This window comes from Rhipicephalus sanguineus, chromosome 2 (genome assembly GCF_013339695.2).
Source record: "Rhipicephalus sanguineus isolate Rsan-2018 chromosome 2, BIME_Rsan_1.4, whole genome shotgun sequence".
NCBI lineage: Eukaryota > Metazoa > Arthropoda > Arachnida > Ixodida > Ixodidae > Rhipicephalus > Rhipicephalus sanguineus.
Window position 1 is genome coordinate 187086895 of NC_051177.1, and position 19952 is coordinate 187106846.

Here is a 19952-nt window from a genome sequence, read left to right on the forward strand (position 1 = left end):
TAATGCACACTCTTGTAAATCTGTTGGCATTATCCAAGCAACAAATCCGATATCCTTGTTTACCTCTTCTCTTCTTGCCAACCACACATACATCTCGTGAATGGGATGCTAAACATTGAAATATTAACCCCTCTTGTTGTTCAACAGTCTGTTGTCTTGTGAATCTGTGCTTGTGCATCTATGACATGAGCTGTCCTCTCTGTCCCTGCACCTCTCTTTTATAATTGCCAGTTCACGTGGTGCGGGAGCATGAAGTTTCAAGAGCAGAGCTCTTTAAGCTTTTCATTGCGCCGGTTAGTGCGGGCAGAAAATATCATCATCATGAATTGGCACTCGCTCTCTTCGTCCTCTTCTTCCTCTCAGTCATTTTCATCTTCTGCTTCGCTGCCAAAACATGTGTGCCCGATTTCTCCGGCGTGGAACAGAATAACTCTGATGGGTGAGAGAACCAGAACAGAAGAGAAAGAAACAGAGAGAGAGAGAAAAAAAGAGTAATTCTTGGTGAAAAAAATTTCTTTGCGAGGCGGGATTCGAACCTGCGTACCCACGATCCGAAGCTGAGCATCCTAACCACTCGGCTATCCAGGCACGCTAGCAGAGCATAGCATAGCCTTGTATAGTACAGTCATAGTCCCTCAATAGCTTTTCTCGTCATGAAATTGCCACCTCAGTTTAATATGAAGCTAGCGGCAGTCGCTAGGGGAGTGACCGCCGTAGGCTACGCTTGCATATTTTCTTCTCTGGTACGTCGCAGCCGAAAGCCCCGCTCTTTTTAGACGATATTTACATTCTATTTTGTCATAGCAATTATAAAAACTAAACTTGGAACTTCTGTGAATGTTTTCTTACGGAAGATAAGGCGCATACAAAAAGTAAACAATCTCAAATTCAGCTGGCGGCTCAGTGTGCCAGTAAACGACATGCATAGAACTTTTGTTACTGCGAAATTTGTCTTTAGTTGGCCCAACAGTCCTTAAAAAAAAATCTGACTTTTCTGTGATGTGCTCTACAAAGAGTGAGACATCAGCGGCGTTACCATTAAATACATGACAACCTGAGCTCAAGGTCGTGCACTGTTATTTCCCGAACTTCCGATTGCACGCGTGTCGTTCCAGCAGTGTTTACGGACTAATTTTACGTAACAGAAAATGTTCTGGGACGTGAGCTTGCATTTGCTGGTAATCTGTTTGGAACAGATACATCAGCAGATCGTAGCTGTCAGTGAAACGCTTGCTTGATGGGAACTGTTGTCGTTTTCAGGCCTCGAAAGCTTTGCTAGTTTTCGTGCGTATCAGTCCAATTGTGCGACACAGTTTTCTAACGCGATTTTTGTTATTAATATCCCCAGTGAAAACCACATATATTAAGATGTCCCCCTGACTTCACATTGTGCTTCTTAATCTCTATGTTTCACGAGCAGGGTGACGAGGATTGACGCACGTTTGCATTCGCTGCCGTACTTCCTTGGCAAACCAGGACACTTAATAGGATTGTAATCGCGATCTTCCTTTGGAGGCAATGCAGCCGTGCAAATGCTAATGAGAAATTACAGATACTTTTCACCTTCACTCAGCACTGGAGTAGCGTAGAGCTCAAAAGACATTGAAACAGAAATCTTGCACCTTTTTTTTTTGTTACAAGTAGCTAATGGCCTGTTTATCACTGCTCGAAACCCTTCTTGCACACTATGGCTCTCGAGGTCATTTTAGTGGTTTCATTGGCATTCAAACTGTCCGTGGTAGTGACTTCCAATTCGTAAAGTAGGCTGGCAGGCCGTGGAACCAGGGTGTTTGAACGAAATGTTTTTCGTTTCGGTTTTAGTTTCGTTCCACCGCAAAAAGTTCCGTTCCGTTTCTGTTCCGGAACGAAAAAAATGTGTTCCGTAACGGTTCGTAACGGTTTTTCTTTGTATCCAAAAATTTTAAGTTTGTGTAATCATAAAAAAAACATTCGATAAGAAAGTGGGACAAGGGTAAACCACGTTCTTCAGAGAAGCGGAAGGAACTGTACCACAAATTCCTACCAACTAGCACAAGCCACTGCAGTATAGTATTTATTTTCTCAAAAGTCAATTACGATTTTTTTTAGTGGGCTCAGTGCTTTGTGTCAAGGGAGTGAGCACATCATTGACTGCACTCTATGATGTGTGAGACCACTGTTCTGATAAAAAGATCGCCAGGCCTGCGCGGAACCCGCAGCACAGTCACAGCGAAAGCTGGAAGAGCGGACTTTGTAGAGCCCATGGTAGAGTCTCTTGGGGCAACTGATACGAGTACACATGCTAGGTACCCACTACGCCATAAATAATTTTTCTGAAGTAGCGAAGCACCCACTATGCCATTTTACGTCATTCTTCGGAGAATTGTGGTACCCGCTACACTGTAAGGCATTATGTGCACTTTGTGCTGTGGCTAATGACAATAAAGAATTATGGCTGAGCCCTTGGAAGCATTCAACGGCCGACTCATTGCAATTCGCATTGTGTGACGCCAGATTGTTTTCTACTCTTCTGCCACGCTATATATTACATACGTTAACATGATTCCTTGCGCGTCATGACGCCTGTATAGAGTATTTTTGCGAAGGAGTTACAAGCACCAGCGTTTCATGCGTGGGTTGAAATCACATCAGATGCTAGAAATTTGTTTCTCATTTCATTTTTTTTCTTATTTCACGCGATGGCGGTTACTGTCACCGGCGGCGGCGGACAGTTATGGCACCAAAATAGGAAATTTTGTTGAAGTGCACCAAAAAACAGACGGACAGAAGAGGCTGACAAGGACAGCGCTTGCTCTCACAACTGAAGTTTTATTGGTCAGAAAAAAGGTATTTAAAGCGGTTACATGGCTCTTCGCGCATGTGCAACAGAACAGGGTGCAACAGAAACCACTCGTATCGGGATTACATAATAGTCGCTGTTATTTGTCATTTAATATATTTTGCAAATGCCAAGTGTCGAGATACGCGTATTCTTTATCGTGCAGAACAATCGTAGCTTGGCTAACACAATCATGTCCCCTCTTTCGGATGTGGTAAGATTCCACTATCTCACGTGTTAGCTGATCCTTGTGCCGAAATATTATTTCTGTTTCTTTAAACACGGGGTAACATCCGCAGTTTCTACAGTGATCTGCAAGATGAGAGTTGCCTGATGCCTTAACAGATGCATGGTGTTCTCTAAGGCAGTCGTTCACGCATCTTCCCGACTGGCCTATGTAGACTTTTCCACAAGAAAAAGGTGTCATATATACCACTCCCTTTACGCACTTCACGAACATGTTTCTGTGTTTTACGGAGCAAGCTTTCGAACCTATGGGCTTATTAACGCGTGGACACATGCTTGCTAGTTTGGTTTTTGCCGAAAACTTCACGTCTACGCTGTATCTATTTCCAATGTGCTTTAGGTTGTGTGCCAACTTGTGTACGTATGGAATGACAGCCATTTTCCCTCGCTTATTTGTCTCCGAACTGGATCTTTGTTTTTTTTGCCCTCTATTTCTCTGGCTAGGACCGTGCACACTGAGAAAATTAACTGTTTCGGGTAACCTGCTTTTTGGAATTTTTCCACCTGACTCTTGAAACTTTCACTGATTAGATGCCCACACGATTTCTGCAAAGCTGACATAATACAAGATTTCACTATCCCCCTCAGGATACTCATACGCATCAGGCAACTCTCATCTTGCAGATCACTGTAGAAACTGCGGATGTTACCCCGTGTTCAAAGAAACAGAAATAATATTTCGGCACAAGGATCAGCTAACACGTGAGATAGTGGAATCTTACCACATTCGAAAGAGGGGACATGATTGTGTTAGCCAAGCTACGATTGTTCTGCACGATAAAGAATACGCGTATCTCGACACTTAGTATTTGCAAAATATATTAAATGACAAATAACAGCGACTATTATGTAATCCCGATACGAGTGGTTTCTGTTGCACCCTGTTCTGTTGCACATGCGCGAAGAGCCATGTAACCGCTTTAAATACCTTTTTCTGACCAATAAAACTTCAGTTGTGAGAGCAAGCGCTGTCCTTGTCAGCCTCTTCTGTCCATCTGTTTTTTGGTGTGCTTCAACAAAATTTTCAATTATGAACGTAATCCAACTGGCCCAACTTACCATCTTGCACCAAAATAGGCTTTTGTGATCTCATAACAGCTGTCGCTGTAACAAACTTCAGCGCCGACAATGCCCTGTCTCCGCTGGCCTGCGTGACAGGGGCGCAAAAGTCCACTTGCGTTAACATAAACATGTCTGGTTGCCACTATTTTCGTTTTTTGGACAATTTCAACATATCTTTACGTTGGAATTCCTGCCTGAGGTACGCTCTAATACTGTACCCTGAGACATGCTCACACTGCATGACCTCAGTTGTTCCGGATTGCGAAGTTTTCTCGTGAACCGAAAAACGATTGAAAAAATTACGGTTCTACTCCGGAACGAAATAATAGATAAAGTTTCGGTTACGTTTTTGTTCCGGTCAAAAATATCGTTTTTTTCGTTTTTCGTTTTCGGTTTTCGTTCCGTTCCGACACTCTGCGTGGAACACACGGGAAATGGTGTTAGGTTTGAGGCGCGGTTTGTCTCTCAGCAACCATACGGGGTCACCATTTATCGTGAAATCGTCCTTATGGATGATGTCCGTTGAATCAAAGCACCTCGCACACACACACACACACACACACACATGCTTCGAATCGATGCTGAAGTTGTCCATTTCTTGCTGCGTTATGACTTGCTTCCAGTTCTTCAACTGCCCATGAACACTTGGCGTGCAAAATAACGATACCTTTTCAGTAGTGTCCTTGTAGCCGAAACGGCATCTTGGTACACAGCACCGAAACGGCATCGTCATGTGAACATGCCGCTTCAACTGTACAATATCTGAACTTGGCCCTTATCCAAAAAGCAACCACAGATACAGTGTACACGTGCACACTTTCAGCTTGTGCTGGCCGCATCTGCGGTCTCTCTGGATCAACCGGGAGAAGAGTGGCCTCTAAGCGATGGTGGTGCTGTGGCACGGCAGCTTTTCGCACCATATCGAGCTCCCCCATAGCGTGATGGCGAAGTTTCGTGACTAGAAAAAGTATTGAAGGACTGTGGTATAGGATAGGAAGGTGGCTGGAAAGAGAAGTGTGGGTGAGGAGGAGGGAAAGGAGGAGGGGAGAGAGTAAAGCATTGCATAGAAAGAAAGAGGTAGAGAGGAAGAAAGGGAAGAAAGAGAAAGTAAGAGAGAGAAAGAGATAGAAAGAAAAAGGAAGCAAGAAATAGAGAGAGGAAGAAGGGCAAGAAAGAGAAAGATATAAGGAGCAAGAACGACAAAGAAATACATGGAGAGAAATACAAATAAACAGAAGCAAAGACGACATGGAAAAAACAGAGGGATGAGAGAAAAAAAAAAGAAACAGAGGACACAAGAAAGAGGAAACTAAAGAGAGACAAAGAAGGCCGCCCACTGTGCACTTCCTTTAGGCTTGGCACCTCTATGCGAAGCTGCCTTAATTTAACACGAAAGTGTTTTATGCCGGGGTCCACCAAGACTTTCATGACGTATTTCCATCACGGAAATACGTCAGCAAAATGAACGCCATCAAACGGCAAAGAAAAGAAACTAAGAAAAAGTTCCGTTGACAGGAGTTGAACCCATGACCTCTCGCTCCGCGACGACGGCTGGCGGGCGTTTAGCCCACTGATCTAGCGCAAAACACATAACAGAGGCTACATGAACGCAGAGACTACATTTGACACTTTCCTCTCACAGTGCTCTTGCATGGATGGATGGATGGATACTATGAGCGTCCCCTTTATAACGGGGTGGTGACATGTGTGCCACCAGGCTCGAAAAACAAAACAAAAAAACGCGCCGTTGCTGCGACCGTCCCACTCGGAGCGTTTCCAATGGAAGTATAATTGAACACACCGCGAGGTGGTGGCTTCAGCGCCAGCCTCGCTCATAGTGTCCATCCATACAGTGATCGAAGTGCTGCTCCAATTGCTCCATACTGCTCAAAGAGAGAAATGCTGCTTCATGCTGCTCCAAAGTGTAATATTTGTAAGTAACTGCTCTGAGCCTGCTCCAAAATGGCACTGGGGAACTGAAAACAATGAACTTTAACCATGTGACCATCCAGCGAGTCATAACAAAAACAAAAACAAGCTGTATACTATCATCTAGTACGCAGCATGTGTACTAGCTGTATACTAGCATATTGACAATGGTACATGTATTGGCACTGTCGATATATATCCGATTTAGGTGTATATTTGTACCTGACAAGCAGACTGTTTTAGTGAAATGCAGGTGAGATTAGTTCGATATCATACTGATTACTAACTGCTGCTGTGACGACCTTGATGGGTGACTCATTACATTTACCACTTTATCAGCTTTGACCTCATTTATGCCACAAGAACTGGCATTTTGAGTGTATAGCTCATTTAGCTTGTTTTATTTTTGAAATTTTCAATGCTGGCTATTTTTGTAATTTGGTGCTTAGGTTTATCACTTTTATATCATTTCTGCCACAAGCACTAGTATTTTAAATATATGTTGCTCATATTACTTTGTGTTCAATGACCATTCATCTGCCTAATTATTAGATTTTTGCAATTTGAAGTGATTATTGTATGTGCAATATGTTTAATAATAAATATTAATATTTATGAGGTGCTTAAACGATGCTTTTAACCTTAGGATTTGTTTGAAATATTTTGCCATCTGCTCGGAAAACACCAATAGCATTTTTCTGCATATTTTCAAAGTAGCATTTTTTCTGCTCAGAGAACACTTACGCCCGCTCCAAAGCACCATTTTTTCTGCTTTAGAATCTGCTCCAAAAATCAAAATGTTGCTTCGATCACTGTCCATATCGAAAAATAGCTCTCTGACGCTTGCCTGGCTGTCGCACCACGTTGCCCGCTCGGCCTGTGAGGAGTAACTGCCAGGCTAGAGGGAAGACACAATGCGCATAGCGTTTCTCCTTGCGCTTCACGATGCTTTGGAGGAGTGCATATCGAGTATCAGTGTTTATTATGTGCTTGTTGATGCCATATTTTCGCGGGATTCACCATATGCGGTGTCCACGTGTATGTTAAGAACTTAAGCTACCGCAAGGGTTAAATCATGATCATGGGTGTTAGTCGTCGGTACGGAGATGTGCCACTAGGCGTCAACGTGAGTGCGTCCACATCAGGTGGTGCTACATCTGCCAAACAACAATAGACATTACACAAGCTCTGATATACCAGTGCACTAAAGCAATCAACTACTTCTGTGACGACACGTTTCACTTTCGTGTTATACCTATGACAGAGGGATCAACCATCTTTTTGTACTTTGGTCTTTCTTCATCACTACCATCAAGTCTATTAATCAGTCCTTACTCATAAACGATAATGTCTCCCCATCTTGTGTCAATAGATTGCATTTTGTTGCACCACCTAGAACTATTTAGGGACCTCATCTGCATTTACTTTCCCTTGGCACCCATTGTACTACTGTGACCAACAGCTGGCTACATTGCTTTCCGATGCGAGTTTTAATGCCAAACATTCCTTGCTTCTTACCAGGCATGTTGCAGCAGGCAGGCTTTTGTTTCATTGTTGATTAGGGCTTCCGTAACCTTTTGCCTTGCTTGTGTGAGCTAAGTACATATGTCCACACATCTTTCATGCCCGCTGTAGTGGACTAGCTGCGGTCGTCATGGTAATATGTCCCATCTTCAAGCCATCCAATGAAGCCATCTCTCTCCTATACATAATCGATATTTTTGTCGATGTTCTGCTATTGAAAATATTGAAACTCATTTCTTGTGTTATTTTATTGCATTGATTGCACAGAGCACTAAAAAATTTTTAGTTTGGAAATGTTTCTTCGAAAATAGTTTAGGAGGCAGAGGTTTAACAAACTGAAATTTTGCCCAGTGGCACTATTCAAACCAGTCTGGCAGCACAATACCCGGATGCTCTGTCTGGAGGCCACAGATAGCATCTACGGCAGTAGTGAGCGAATGGGTCTGTGGTAGCGAGAGCTTTGAGATGATTGGTGCATTTTTCAAGCACAGAAGCTTGCGAGAACACCCATGTTGCTCACCAGTTTCTTTGTGGTTCTGCAACAAGAACTCTGTGCTGCTGGAGACACTGGAAAGGGTGCGTTGGGAATTAAATTATTGAAAGTGTAGCGAGACTGTGTCCTACCATGGAAATGAGCATAACCTTCCAACACAAGCAGCAACACAAGTTCTTGATGTTGAACTGGTACCAGCCACAGTTTAAAATAATACCGCCAGGTACATCCATGAAAGCAAGAACTTTTATGACAAAATCTACCAGCATAAGAAAGACATGTGGAAACTTGAAGCACAGCAGAACGCTCTTGCTGAGCACTCTGGGAAGCATGACCTGGTAATCGATTTCTATGGCACCTCTCTGATAGACACAGAGACAAACTTGGCAAGGAGGCACCTCCTTGAGTGCTTGAGTGGTGGTACATTCAAACCACCCCCCGTCCCTGCCTGATTGGTTGCTGGGGATGCTGCCCACTGTGTATGCTCATGGCCTTTGCGACATGATAGAAAGGTGAAACCAAAGTTGGAGAAGAAATGACGCTGCTTCCTGAACTGCGCATTTTTGATGGAGGCATATCGTGGTTTGGCACGTAAACCCCGAATATTATTACATCTTAAACTGTGGCTGGTGCCAGTTCGGCATTGAAAATTTATCCATCCAATCAGACAGGTGTCTGTGGAAGATGTTTAAATTTAAGCAAGGTCCCCGAGTGACTTTCCTTCTTTATTGTGCGCACTGTTTGGCATTCCTCTCAGATGTGTTGTCTTCTTGCTTTTCGGCTCAGTCTGGAAATTCAGGGAGTGTGGAGTGATGAAGAGCAGGTGCAGTATGCAGCATAATTCAGTTCAGTTTTATTTTCCTTTTGAAAGAAAGGTTTCTCGACTAAAAGTGGCTCAACTAAGTCCATTGACCTCTGTGCATGGCAGCATAACATGTTGAGATCAAAGAAAAAATATGCAACAGTAAGTGCCCCAAGAAAGCATTATAATAAAAAAAGTGATAAAACAAATAACATAAATGAACATACATGTCATACTACAGATATGTTGTACATTCTTAAACAGATAAGTAATACACTAAAGCAGCTTGTTCTTTGCGAGCTATGAATTACTGCAGCTTTCTTGTTGCAGGAGGAAGTAATACTGAAATGTGGTCCACGTATGTGCTTGCAATATGCAGTCAGAGCTCTGGCTCTGCCATTTCCTGGGCTTCTTTATCGTCTACCGACGTCGTCAGTGTTGCGCCTCCGACTGTAGCATCCGGTGTTGGCAGTCGAGTCCCCGGGTCCATCAGCTTTGGCTGTTCAAACATGTACCTTGGTCCCGTGCATCTTACTGGCTATGCAGAGGTCTCGCTCAGCAGTGGTGACTTCGAGTTCATCGTACCCAGACTAGGTGGTGTGTGCAAATTTTGCAAGGGAGATTAAGCGGGGGAAGTTTTGAGGTGACAGGCTTAACGCATGCAATTGCTTAAGCTGGTGGTTGTTGGATTTCGGTGGATTATTCAGCTTTTATAGAAGCATTTCTGGTGCCCTTGAAGCCAGTGCCAATTCTTTTAATTTATAATGCCATGCGTAGCTGTTTAGGAATAATTTCTCACATTTTTCCGGGCCCACTTGCAGATACTGAGTAACTATACATTTGCAAATGTACAAAGTAGTCAGGCCTGTAGCCAGGGGGGGGGGGTGGCCAAGCCCCTTCCCCCGAAATTTTGATGAAGTACGTGTTTCTACCAAAAATAAATAATAAAAAGAGGTGTTTTTCTCAAATAGTCAAGGTTTTCAGCAAGTGGCCCCCCCCCCCCCCCCCCCCCCCCAAAAAAAAAACATTCCTGGCTACGGGCCTGAAAGTAGTTGTGTGCTTAGTTGCACTTAAGTGAACTGCTTTATAATGTGGAGATTTAAGTCGGATAACCAGTTAGAGTAGAACTTTAAGGGCAAGAAATAGTGGTACAAAAGAAAAAGGACAGGCTGGCTTTATCATTCATATTTATATTTGCCAAAAGAGTGTGAACATATGGCTGCTATGTTGGCAAAGTATTTTGAAATGACCCAGTTTGCTGCATAATAATCTATCATATGTTTTCTAAATGTTGGTCTCACTCAAAAACAGAAGTTGTGTTTGGTGACAGAATCGTAATGGCTGTTTGTAGTTGCTGCCTCTTGCTCTGTGTCTGACGTCACTTGCTAGAGAATCGCAGATGCCCCTGTTGAAAAGCTGCCGGGAAGTTGCTGTGGGGTAGGACTTGAAATTGGCCGCGTCTTTAACAGAAGATGGCATCTCAGTGACCGACCTTCTTTGTAGTGTGTAAACGAATTCATAATGCCAGCTTAAGCGATGTGGCAGCCTGGTGGTGGTCGTTTCAGAAAATGACATGCCAAAGTGTGGATGCGGCTCAAATGTTATCTCGAAGTGTTGATGTGAGCGACGCTCGTTTTGGCAGACACTCTCACACGGCTGTCAACATGGTTCATACTTCCACTCATAGAGGGAGGCACCACGCGTGCAATGCAACATTATGCAAAAAAGAGTTTTCTCTAAGGGACCCTGAAACGGTTTTTGAAATTTTGTAAGCGTTTAGGCTACAGCACCATAAAGTAAGCAAAGCACCTTATATTAAGGCAGCTATGGGCAATTATATGTGACCCTCTTTCTCAGCACTGTGTTTTCTCCTTGATTTGCCGAACACGCAGCTGTGGCTGGCGACGGCAACGCGCTTGCCAGAGACAAAGCGCATCACAAAGTGATTGAGATCTGAGAAGTGCTGAGGTCAGCCCTGCTAGGTGCCGCTACACTACCAGCCGTTCCCATTTTATTTTCCTGTACGCCAATAATCTGCAAACTCCTAGCATGCGGACAAACAAGAAGTATTTCAGAACGCTCGCCGATAAGCATAAACTCGGGCGATATGGTTGTGTCTTCAGGGGGGAAGTTACAGCTGCAAACACATGGATCCTGGCGTTGAGTGGATAGCGAGAGCCCAACACTTGCTGCAATGATTCTGCTCGCCACATGCCTTACATGTCGCAGCTTTACAAGTCGTCAGTGACTAGATTTGTAGCAGACAACGCAGCTAGGGTAATTCATGGTGTGCAAGAAAAGAAGCCCCGAGATAAACACTGCTGTGCAGCTCACCTCAACACGGAACACATTGTAACACAGGCAGAAGACGTTCACTGTCCAACCTGGAGTTTCAGTGACGTTGGCTGAACATATCCAATCAGAGTGGTTGCCGGTGAAACGATTTGTAGCACAGGAAACACAGACACACACAAAAAAAGACACGAGACAACATACGGGCGCTAGCTACCGAGAAAGGTTTATTGAACACCACTCATGTGTATACTGTGCTCATCACGGTCGCACTTGCACACACTACTTTCTAAGAAAGCACGACTGTTTATCTGAAAGGTGTACAGATGGGGTTCTGACACAGGCTGAACCTACTGAAGATATCTTTTTGCCTCTATAATCTCATGAGTGAGCCTGTCACCACTTCTGTGACAACAGTACACTGTGCAAAAAGAGGTTCACAGCCACAAGAACTGCAGTGCATTGCCAACCAACCATCATGTGCCGTTTTCTTTACATTTCGCGCATGTTCTTTCAATCGTTCATTTAGACATCGCCCCGTCTGCCAGTCCTATGCCAGTCCTATGTATACGGAAGATTTTTACCTAGAAAGGAAGCGGAAAGTTGAAAACTCGTTCGGCTGAGCTGCTGCGATCTGTAGTGATTTGCATATTTAAAGTCTTGTAGCAAATTACACACTTGACGCACACAGCTTAAATTGGTCTGCAAATGACCTTTAGGAATTTATTTACTGGCTAAATGCATTTGTACAAATTCATCAAAACTGTGTCAGGGTCCCTTTAAAAAGGCACTAAAGGCAAGGAACATTTTAAACTACACTGATACTAAATTAGCACTTGAGGCCATCCAAAATGTGAAATGCATTTAGTACTGTGGACATTGTCAACTCATAACCGGCAACTTACCACTGTCACTAAAGCGAAACTATACAAGCATTAAACTTTGCCAGTTAAACATACGTGGCGGAAACTTGCAATGGGATGAAGAATGATGGGAGTCACACTAAGAGATAGGAAGATAGCAGAGTTTATCAGAGAACAAACAAAGGTAGCTGATATCCTAAGGAATCAGAGAAAAAAAATGGACCTTGGCAGGTCACGTCATCAGAAGGATAGATAACAGACGAACAGTTAGAGCGATGGAATGGATACCAAGAGATGGGAATCGTGGCTGAGGACGACAAAGAGTTAGGTGGAGTTACAAAACTATACTCTGTTCCAGAAGTTCCGTGCAGCAGAGCCAAGGCTACACGACCCTCGAGCGCAGGTTGTTGCGAAGCGAGATGTAGTGCCCCATATACGTAGCCCGTTGTTTGTCCTCATGACTTTTGCAAGCGGTCTCGTCGGAGGATTTTTACTTGAAGGCTTCTCTGCGTGTTGTAGCTGTGATTTGTGTGACGATTTTGTATCATTTTCTGGATAAAACAATTTTTGTGGCTCCATGATACTGAAGAAAGAGTTCTTGCTTGTACGTGTTATAAGATGCAAATGACGAAAGAAATAACGCTGTTGTGGCTCGTACGTGTTATGTTTTTACTTATAAAGTACGAAGGAATGGTAAGACACTGTCTAAATTTTTATGAGTAGTCCGCACAGCCCGAGCGTCCACAGCGCCGCGGAGGACCCAGTCTTGGGTTGTGATTAGTCCGCGGTGGCAGATTTGGTCACTCCTTAGTCAAAATGGCGGCGCCTGGTTCACCTGTGCGATATCGTGCAAGTATCTCGAAGACGCGCGTTTTACGGTGCCGAGGAGAATATTTAACCGCTTTCACAATTACAGCTCATCTCACTGCGCAGTTGCACAGTGTCCCGAGACGCTCTTGCCGCTTTCGCTGCAGCGCTCGCCGCTAGCAGACCACAGGGCGCGGAAGGATACACTTAGATGTGCTCGCCCTCCTGATTGGTTGAGAAGGCCTGTAGCTTCCACAGTGCTGCACGGAACTTCTGGAACAGAGTATAAGATACGTTATTGCACCAGTTCATCATATTGTTCTAGATCTTCGTGGCTTCTTCTCAGACCTTGTTAGGTTCTTATCGGTAAATATGAAGCACTGTGCATCCTAAATGCGATAGCCTGTCTAACTCGAAAACTTCATGAGCACTTTTGTTTCCCTGAACTGCTCAAATGTGGGAAAGTACTTCTGAAATCTGTGGTACCTCAAACTGAACGAATGGAAGCTTGACCTGCATTTTATTATCTAATGCTCAATTTAATATTGCAATATAACAAAATATTTTTGAAGTAAAGCTGATTCGGTGCTTCTTTCCAACACAAAGCGTGCCAGATGGTCAAAACTGATCCTGGCGAGAACATGCCTGTCTGTCTTCAGTGCTCTTCAATTGATTCTGTGTGGGGCTGTCTATTCCTACATCTTACTTTGTTGTTTCTTCTTGTATGCTTGCAAGAATTGAAAAGTGGATCGAAAGTCGAGGCTATCAAGGGAACGCTGGTCCGATTGGCGCCTTCAGACATCGTGAGGGTCATGGTCCACGTGCCGGTCTCTGGTGGTGCCTATATCTTCATCACTTTGACGCGAGATGCCTTCGAGGGTCTTCATCGGTGTATGGGCATTTCTCAGGTTGAGGATGAATGCCAGCAGCGCACCATTAAACCTGGTAGTGATAATGGCGGAAACTTGACAGACTGCATGCTCCGGTTTTCATCCCAGTGGTTCGGCAGCATGTGGCACTTAGGCCTCAGAGCATGCACTCGGCCAGGAAACTTCTTCGAGATCACGTCTGTTGTGGCTACAACGATCACGACCTCGTTGGAAAAAAAGACTTCGGTACCCGCCGATCCAAAGCGCCGCTGCACTACCACATGGCAAGAAGCCAAGCAACAGCTCTATTGTGGAGCAGACAACCACTGATGGACAGTCGCACCCGTGGGCTTCCCAGCACACGGGCTTTCCAAGTCATTTAGACCTTTCAAGTACTTGGACTGATCCACTGACTGTTGGCCCAAATCTTGCAGGCAAGCAAGCTTCCGAGCGCAAAGGGGGTTCCACAAGAAAACGAGCTGCCACAAGGGGACGAGCTGTGACAAGAAAACGAGCTGCCATGGGCATCCAACATTGCACAGCCTTACCAAGTCCTTTAGGCGTTTCAGGTCCTGCTAGCGTTCCATTTGATTCAGCCTATCCAGATTTTGCCAGCAATCAAGCTCTCATGGGCAACCAAGGGCTAATAAAAAAGCAAGATACGACGGGCCTCCTAAATTCTGTGGACAAGAAAGATCCCGCAGACATCGGTTACACGACTCTCCCTCTTTCCACAGTTAAGCATGGGTCCTTGGGCATTGGAGGACCCACGGGTATCGCAAGTCCCTCAGGCCTTTCAAGTCCTCAAGGTGGCCCATCTACATTTGGCCCAGGTCTCACAAGCTTCCCTATTATGCAAACCCAGATGGGCGCCCCATTTCCATTAGACCATTCACGTGTACAGAGGGACCTCTTTCAGTCAGTCAGTCATACACACAACGGAATAGGAGGCCCCACCGGGAATCAAGGTGGCACGGGCATCCAATATTGCACGTTCCTGCCAAGCACTTCAGTCATTTCTGGTCCTCAAGGTTTTCAATTGTGTCCCGTCGGCCCAGGTCCCATTGGCAGACTATATCCAACCGGCATCCCAGATACCATGGGCATCAACGGTCACCGTTCAAACTCCCAGTTCTTTCAAATTCCTGAAGGTGACCCACTTCAGTGAGTCAAATGAGGCGCCATTGGCAAACGCTTGCTCCACTTAAGTCCAAAAAGAGTGTGGAATGCTTTAAGCGTCTCCGCTGTAGACGTCACAAAAGTGCGCGTACACCAAATAAAGCGCACACCACCTAAAGCCAACGTGGAATTGCATCACCCAACGGAAGCATCGACCGAGCGCGTGCGCTACGCTAAGAGCACGCAGCAAACACTGGCCGAGCGGACCAGGAGCTTGTAGAACGTTCTAGAGCTCCCGGTTTTACGCAAACGCTGTGCTTGTGTGCACAACGAGGCAGCACAACGTCGGCGGTGCCGAAGGTACGATAAGGATTCAGCGCTTTCCCAAGCTTTCCTTGCGCTGACTCAGACCAAAACATCTCGAACCCAGGTGGATGCCTATATAAGCCGGACATAGGCGATGGGGAGACGGGACAGTTCGCTAGTGGCGGGCAAGGGAAATGTAACCAGCCCTTCTACGGAATGAGGGAACCCTCCTCAGCCAAGCGCTGCAGCTCCGGAAAAAGTTACTTCTTTGAAAATGCTTTAAGCAACGACGAAGACTTCTGGCTGAAGAACTAGCCCGTTGAATCGAAAGGACATATGCAGTGTTGTTATTCATCCTGTACGATACGTGCTCATACCTTTGGTGCATGTCTGTAATGTTTCCCGAGATTTGCGAAACCCTACTGTTTTTATGACAGTGTAGCTAGCCGACGTATGCATACAAATTAAAGTTTATGTATCAGCCTGAAGTTACTGTTTTTTATTTGTTTCGTGAACTGTGGTTTCTGGTCTTAGGACCACAACCGCGGCTGGCGCACCATAGGACTTAGAACTAATTGTACAGCCGTCATTTTTATGAAAGTGAACACGCGAGCGCGTGGCAGACAGCCTCGTACCGCAAATGTGGCGCGGCGCAGTGGCGAAATATGAAAATAAAAGGAGAGAGTGATGTCGTTCCTTCTACTGCTTACACCCCCGTCACGAGTGTATTTTTCTTTATTTTACGCTTTCTTTTTGATATCAATCTTTTGTTGGAACATTCCAGCGAACAAGGATTGTTTTCGGTGAGGATTGTTGCATCGCAATATCATTCAGTGGTAAAAGAAAAGCCAGTTTCACCGCAAGGGCGAAACAATGAATGCGATAGCAACAAATTGTAGTGCTATACGAAGTGAGGCTGGCAGCTAAGTCTTTTGTATCCGATATCGCGTAACTACAAAACGCTGGTGTAACAGAATACGGCCGCTGCAGGGAGAGATGCTCTTTCCGCATAGTCACTTCGCGTTGAGAGCGCAGCATGTAGAAGGGGTATGCGAGCCACCAGCTGATGGCCCCCGAGATAGTGCGCGCGCCGGTGATGGCGACCGCGCCTTTAGAATCAAAACTCCACCCCCCCTCGCGTCTTTTCATGCTCGTTCAAGACGGGCGGGGCGTTTCCTGTCTTCGACGGCAAGCCTCCCGAGCGTGGTAATGTTATCGCATGCGCCCTCCGAGCGACGGAAATGGGCCGGCTCGTTTGACCTCTGCTTCGGCCGCGTTCGTCGCTCCCGCTGCTTTTACCCGCAGTAGAACATACGATGCGCGAGGGGGATCTTATCAATTTGGACTTTATACGGGACATGACGGCGACGGCAAAAACCAGTCGGGACTCCATATAATTGCTATCGCAATAAAAACGAAAACTGTAAGACGGCGTGCCGGCAATAGAAGGAATGGCACCGCTGTTCCCTTTTATGTTCACATTTCGCCACTGCGCCGCGCCACATGTGCGGTGCTTGGCTATTCGCCACGCGCTCGCGTGTTCCCTTTCATAAAAATGAAGGCTGTGCGTGCGCTCTGGTGGCTCGTTTGGGGGGACAGATATGTCAGTCCCTGAAACCTGCCCGGCGACTGCGTTAACAGTGTGGCAGTAAGTAGCCTAATTTATATAAACGTTCTAAGTCCCGCTAACGTCTGAAAACCTGTAAGCATCGATGGTCTGACAAAATGCCTTGTGGTCGGAACTTCGTGAAAGCTGCAAGTGTTTGTTTTATGTTCAACAAACTGCTCGTGGCCCGTAAATCACCATATACTTGCAAGCGTGTAAAGTTCTGTAGCTGTTCAAGACCCACAAATGTCACGAGTAGGGCAGTTTAGCCTGCAAAATGCCCGAGAACTGTGAACAACTGGAGTATTGCAAGTATGCTGAATTCCGCAGTCGCTACATTTTCCCGTAAGCTTACCGAGACCACTAAACGTCCCAAATACTGTAAGCCGGCCGGGTGCTGCAAACGTGCAGATACCTTTTAGCGTCCCAAGGCGTGTAAACGAATCAACACCTGCAAGCATTGCAAATTACACACGCGCCCCGTGGCGTGTTACATCTTTAAGAACCACAACGCCCCGAGCATCGCAAACGTCCCGTGACCTGTAAACGGCGTTGTTTTTTAGGCCTACATACGTCCTAAGTAACGAAATAAGTTTGACGAATGGCTGATTGGGCTAGTTGGTGATGCACGATACTTGAAATACGAACGCGTAAATGTACACAGGGGCACCAGAAGCGCTGTCCCTGTGTGGTTACGCATTTGTATTTCAAATATAACGATACCAAATCCTATGGTCGCCTGTTTGGTTCTAGAGGCCTTACTGCTAGCCTTATATGACGGTGGGCAGGGAGACCGAAAGACATCTTTTGGAGAAAGTGCATTTATTGAACTGCGGCCGGCAGGGCTGGTAGATCTGTAGATGGCAGATAAAGAGTATGTGGTAGCCACATTGAGCGGCGCAAGCGTTGCCACAGTTTCGCTGCTCAACTTAATGGGGTGGTTCCACCAGATTTGTGGCTTGCGCGTTCTTTGCTGTGGAAGCGTTTCCTACAGCTCCAGGAAGCATGATGCACGCACCAAGATTCATGTACTCTCGCTAAATAATTTAATACCGCCTTTTGATGTGGACAACTTTCGGTTTCTGGGCGCCGAGGTTGGGCAGTGACGTAGAAGTGTAGGGGGCTTGGTCGCGTGACTACGCAAGTCTGTGACGCACTTAGCCAGGAAGCGATCGAGACTCGGCGAGTGATGCAGCAACCGATGGTTTGCCGGTGCTATAGTGAACTAGAATATATTCTAGTTCACTACAGCCGGTACGTACGTCGCGGAGGTCCGGAGGTCACTCGCGTCACTACAGCAGATCTGGTGTGACGTCACTACAACTTTTGTTGCCCCTCCTATACAGCTACGTCAGAGTTGGCGCGCTAGCGATGGGTCTTGATCGGGAGAATGGGCATTTAAGTACATTTTGGAAGTGAATTAAAATATATTCTAAACGTTTGCTGTGTCCGACCCTTCGTGTGGAGTGTCCTTGCACACAGAGGAAACCCACAACAGGCTTGTTATAGCCTCGAAATTTGATGGCACCACCCCTTTGTCTAAGCGTATATGCAAAGCAACATATGAACACTTAATTAAATTGTTCAAACAAAAATGAGACAGATTTGTGCTTTTAAGTGGATTTATTTTATTTAATTTCAGTGACAAGAAAATGAGAATAGAGTTCCACAGAGCCACATAATTTTCGCGTCTGACTTATCCAGCGGCCGTTCAGGGCTACCGTATACGCACCACAACTCCATTGAGTTGATAGAGTTGTGGCGAAAGCCATCGGCTGGATGGCCTTTCAAGAGTGCCTGTGTGACACGGGTGTTAATTGGCGTTGGGCGCCCGTGTGTTCCCTTCTTCATCTTTAGTGGAACGGTGGTGGAGTTCGCCGAACTTGTATGACACATACGTTTTTGCTCACGCTTAGGAATAATACACGGAACCATAGCCGTATACAGCTTCGCTTTAAAGCATTCTTGAGCAGGGTACAAGTGAACACAGTTGCGAATTGCCATGTGGTACGTCCCAACAGGTCAAAACAGCTCTGCCGAGTACGGTGCTTGCGGCATCATCAGCCCAGATAACGCGCCCCGTTGCTACGATGGCTGTGTGCCAGGTAGGACCCAACGAAATACCACTGTAATATTTATTTGACAGCATACTGTCAAGGCGGACTATATCGAACTCAGATAAATTTAATTATCCGTTGTAGTGGACTATTTTTCGAACACATTGCTTTGACGCCAATGGATACGAAAATATACGGCTGCATCGAAAAGAACAGCCAGAACACCTCATGCATCAGGGAGCGCGAAACGCCCCAAGAAGTTGGCTTTCCCTCACAAAGAGTTGGAATTTTGCGCACGGAAGGGGGCTTTTCCGTATGCATTTGCGAGTGCGGACGATGTAATTAGGAGGGCGCCGTGCGGAAATAGTAGGAACTACCGCTTGCCATCACGTACTTTCTCCCATATGATTGCTCGTCGTCGCGCCCGTCTGCCCGACGGTAGATCTGTAGGAGTCTAATGGTATGGTGATGATAGCACCTCCCTGTGTGGAAGTCAGCAACCTGTAAGCTCCTACGTAACTCAGTGCTTCGAAACTGATGAATGACATATTTTCCCTTTCGTGAACGTTATTCTAACTGAAGGGCTTCCGCAGAATTGGATGGCCGTAATAATGGTCCCTGGTTCGAGTTGCCGATGGAACTGCCCTCGCACTGCGATCTGCTACTCGATGGTTAGAGCGAAATCCCCGGAAAGGTTTTTAAATGCGAAGCATTTCTTAGCGAACTTCCGCGACTTTGAGCGTATACATCCATCCATCCATCCATCCATCCATCCATCCATCTGTAGCCGCCTACGACTTTGTGGTCTCCTGGCCGTTTGGTTAATGGTATGTATACCAAAATTGGTATGGCATAACATGACTGTATGACGAACGTAAATGGCAGGTCATAACATGAAAATCATGACATGATTTACGTGCCACAGTGTTGGTGCTCTTGCGGCCGTTTCGTTAATTTGATTTGATATATACCAAAACTGGTATGACGTGACAAGAGCGCATGACAAACATAAGTGACAGGTCCTATCATGAAAATCATGACACGCATGTCATGTACAGCGTGATTTACATGACATGGTCTCCGGGCGCTCGCGGCCGTTTAATTACACGGATCTATACTAAAATTGATACGACGAGACATTTCTGTATGGCGAACATAA

At 45.6% G+C, this 19952-nt stretch overlaps 1 protein-coding gene across 3 annotated transcripts in view; it reads left to right on the forward strand.

The window, feature by feature from the left end:
• LOC119383925 (uncharacterized) overlaps positions 1-19952 on the forward strand; it is a 73759-nt gene that overhangs the window by 45863 nt on the left and 7944 nt on the right. Inside the window, exons 8-9 of one of the 3 annotated variants that reach the window (XM_037652198.2) lie at positions 9254-9471; positions 13572-15123. The exons of 1 other annotated variant lie outside the window; for it this stretch is intronic. In XM_037652198.2, the coding sequence (XP_037508126.1) occupies positions 9254-9471; positions 13572-14035 (682 nt within the window). In that variant the 3' untranslated portion in view covers positions 14036-15123. Of the gene's footprint in view, positions 1-9253; positions 9472-13571; positions 15124-19952 lie in introns of those variants that run through there. One more of the 3 variants, XM_037652199.2, reaches the window with a different exon arrangement.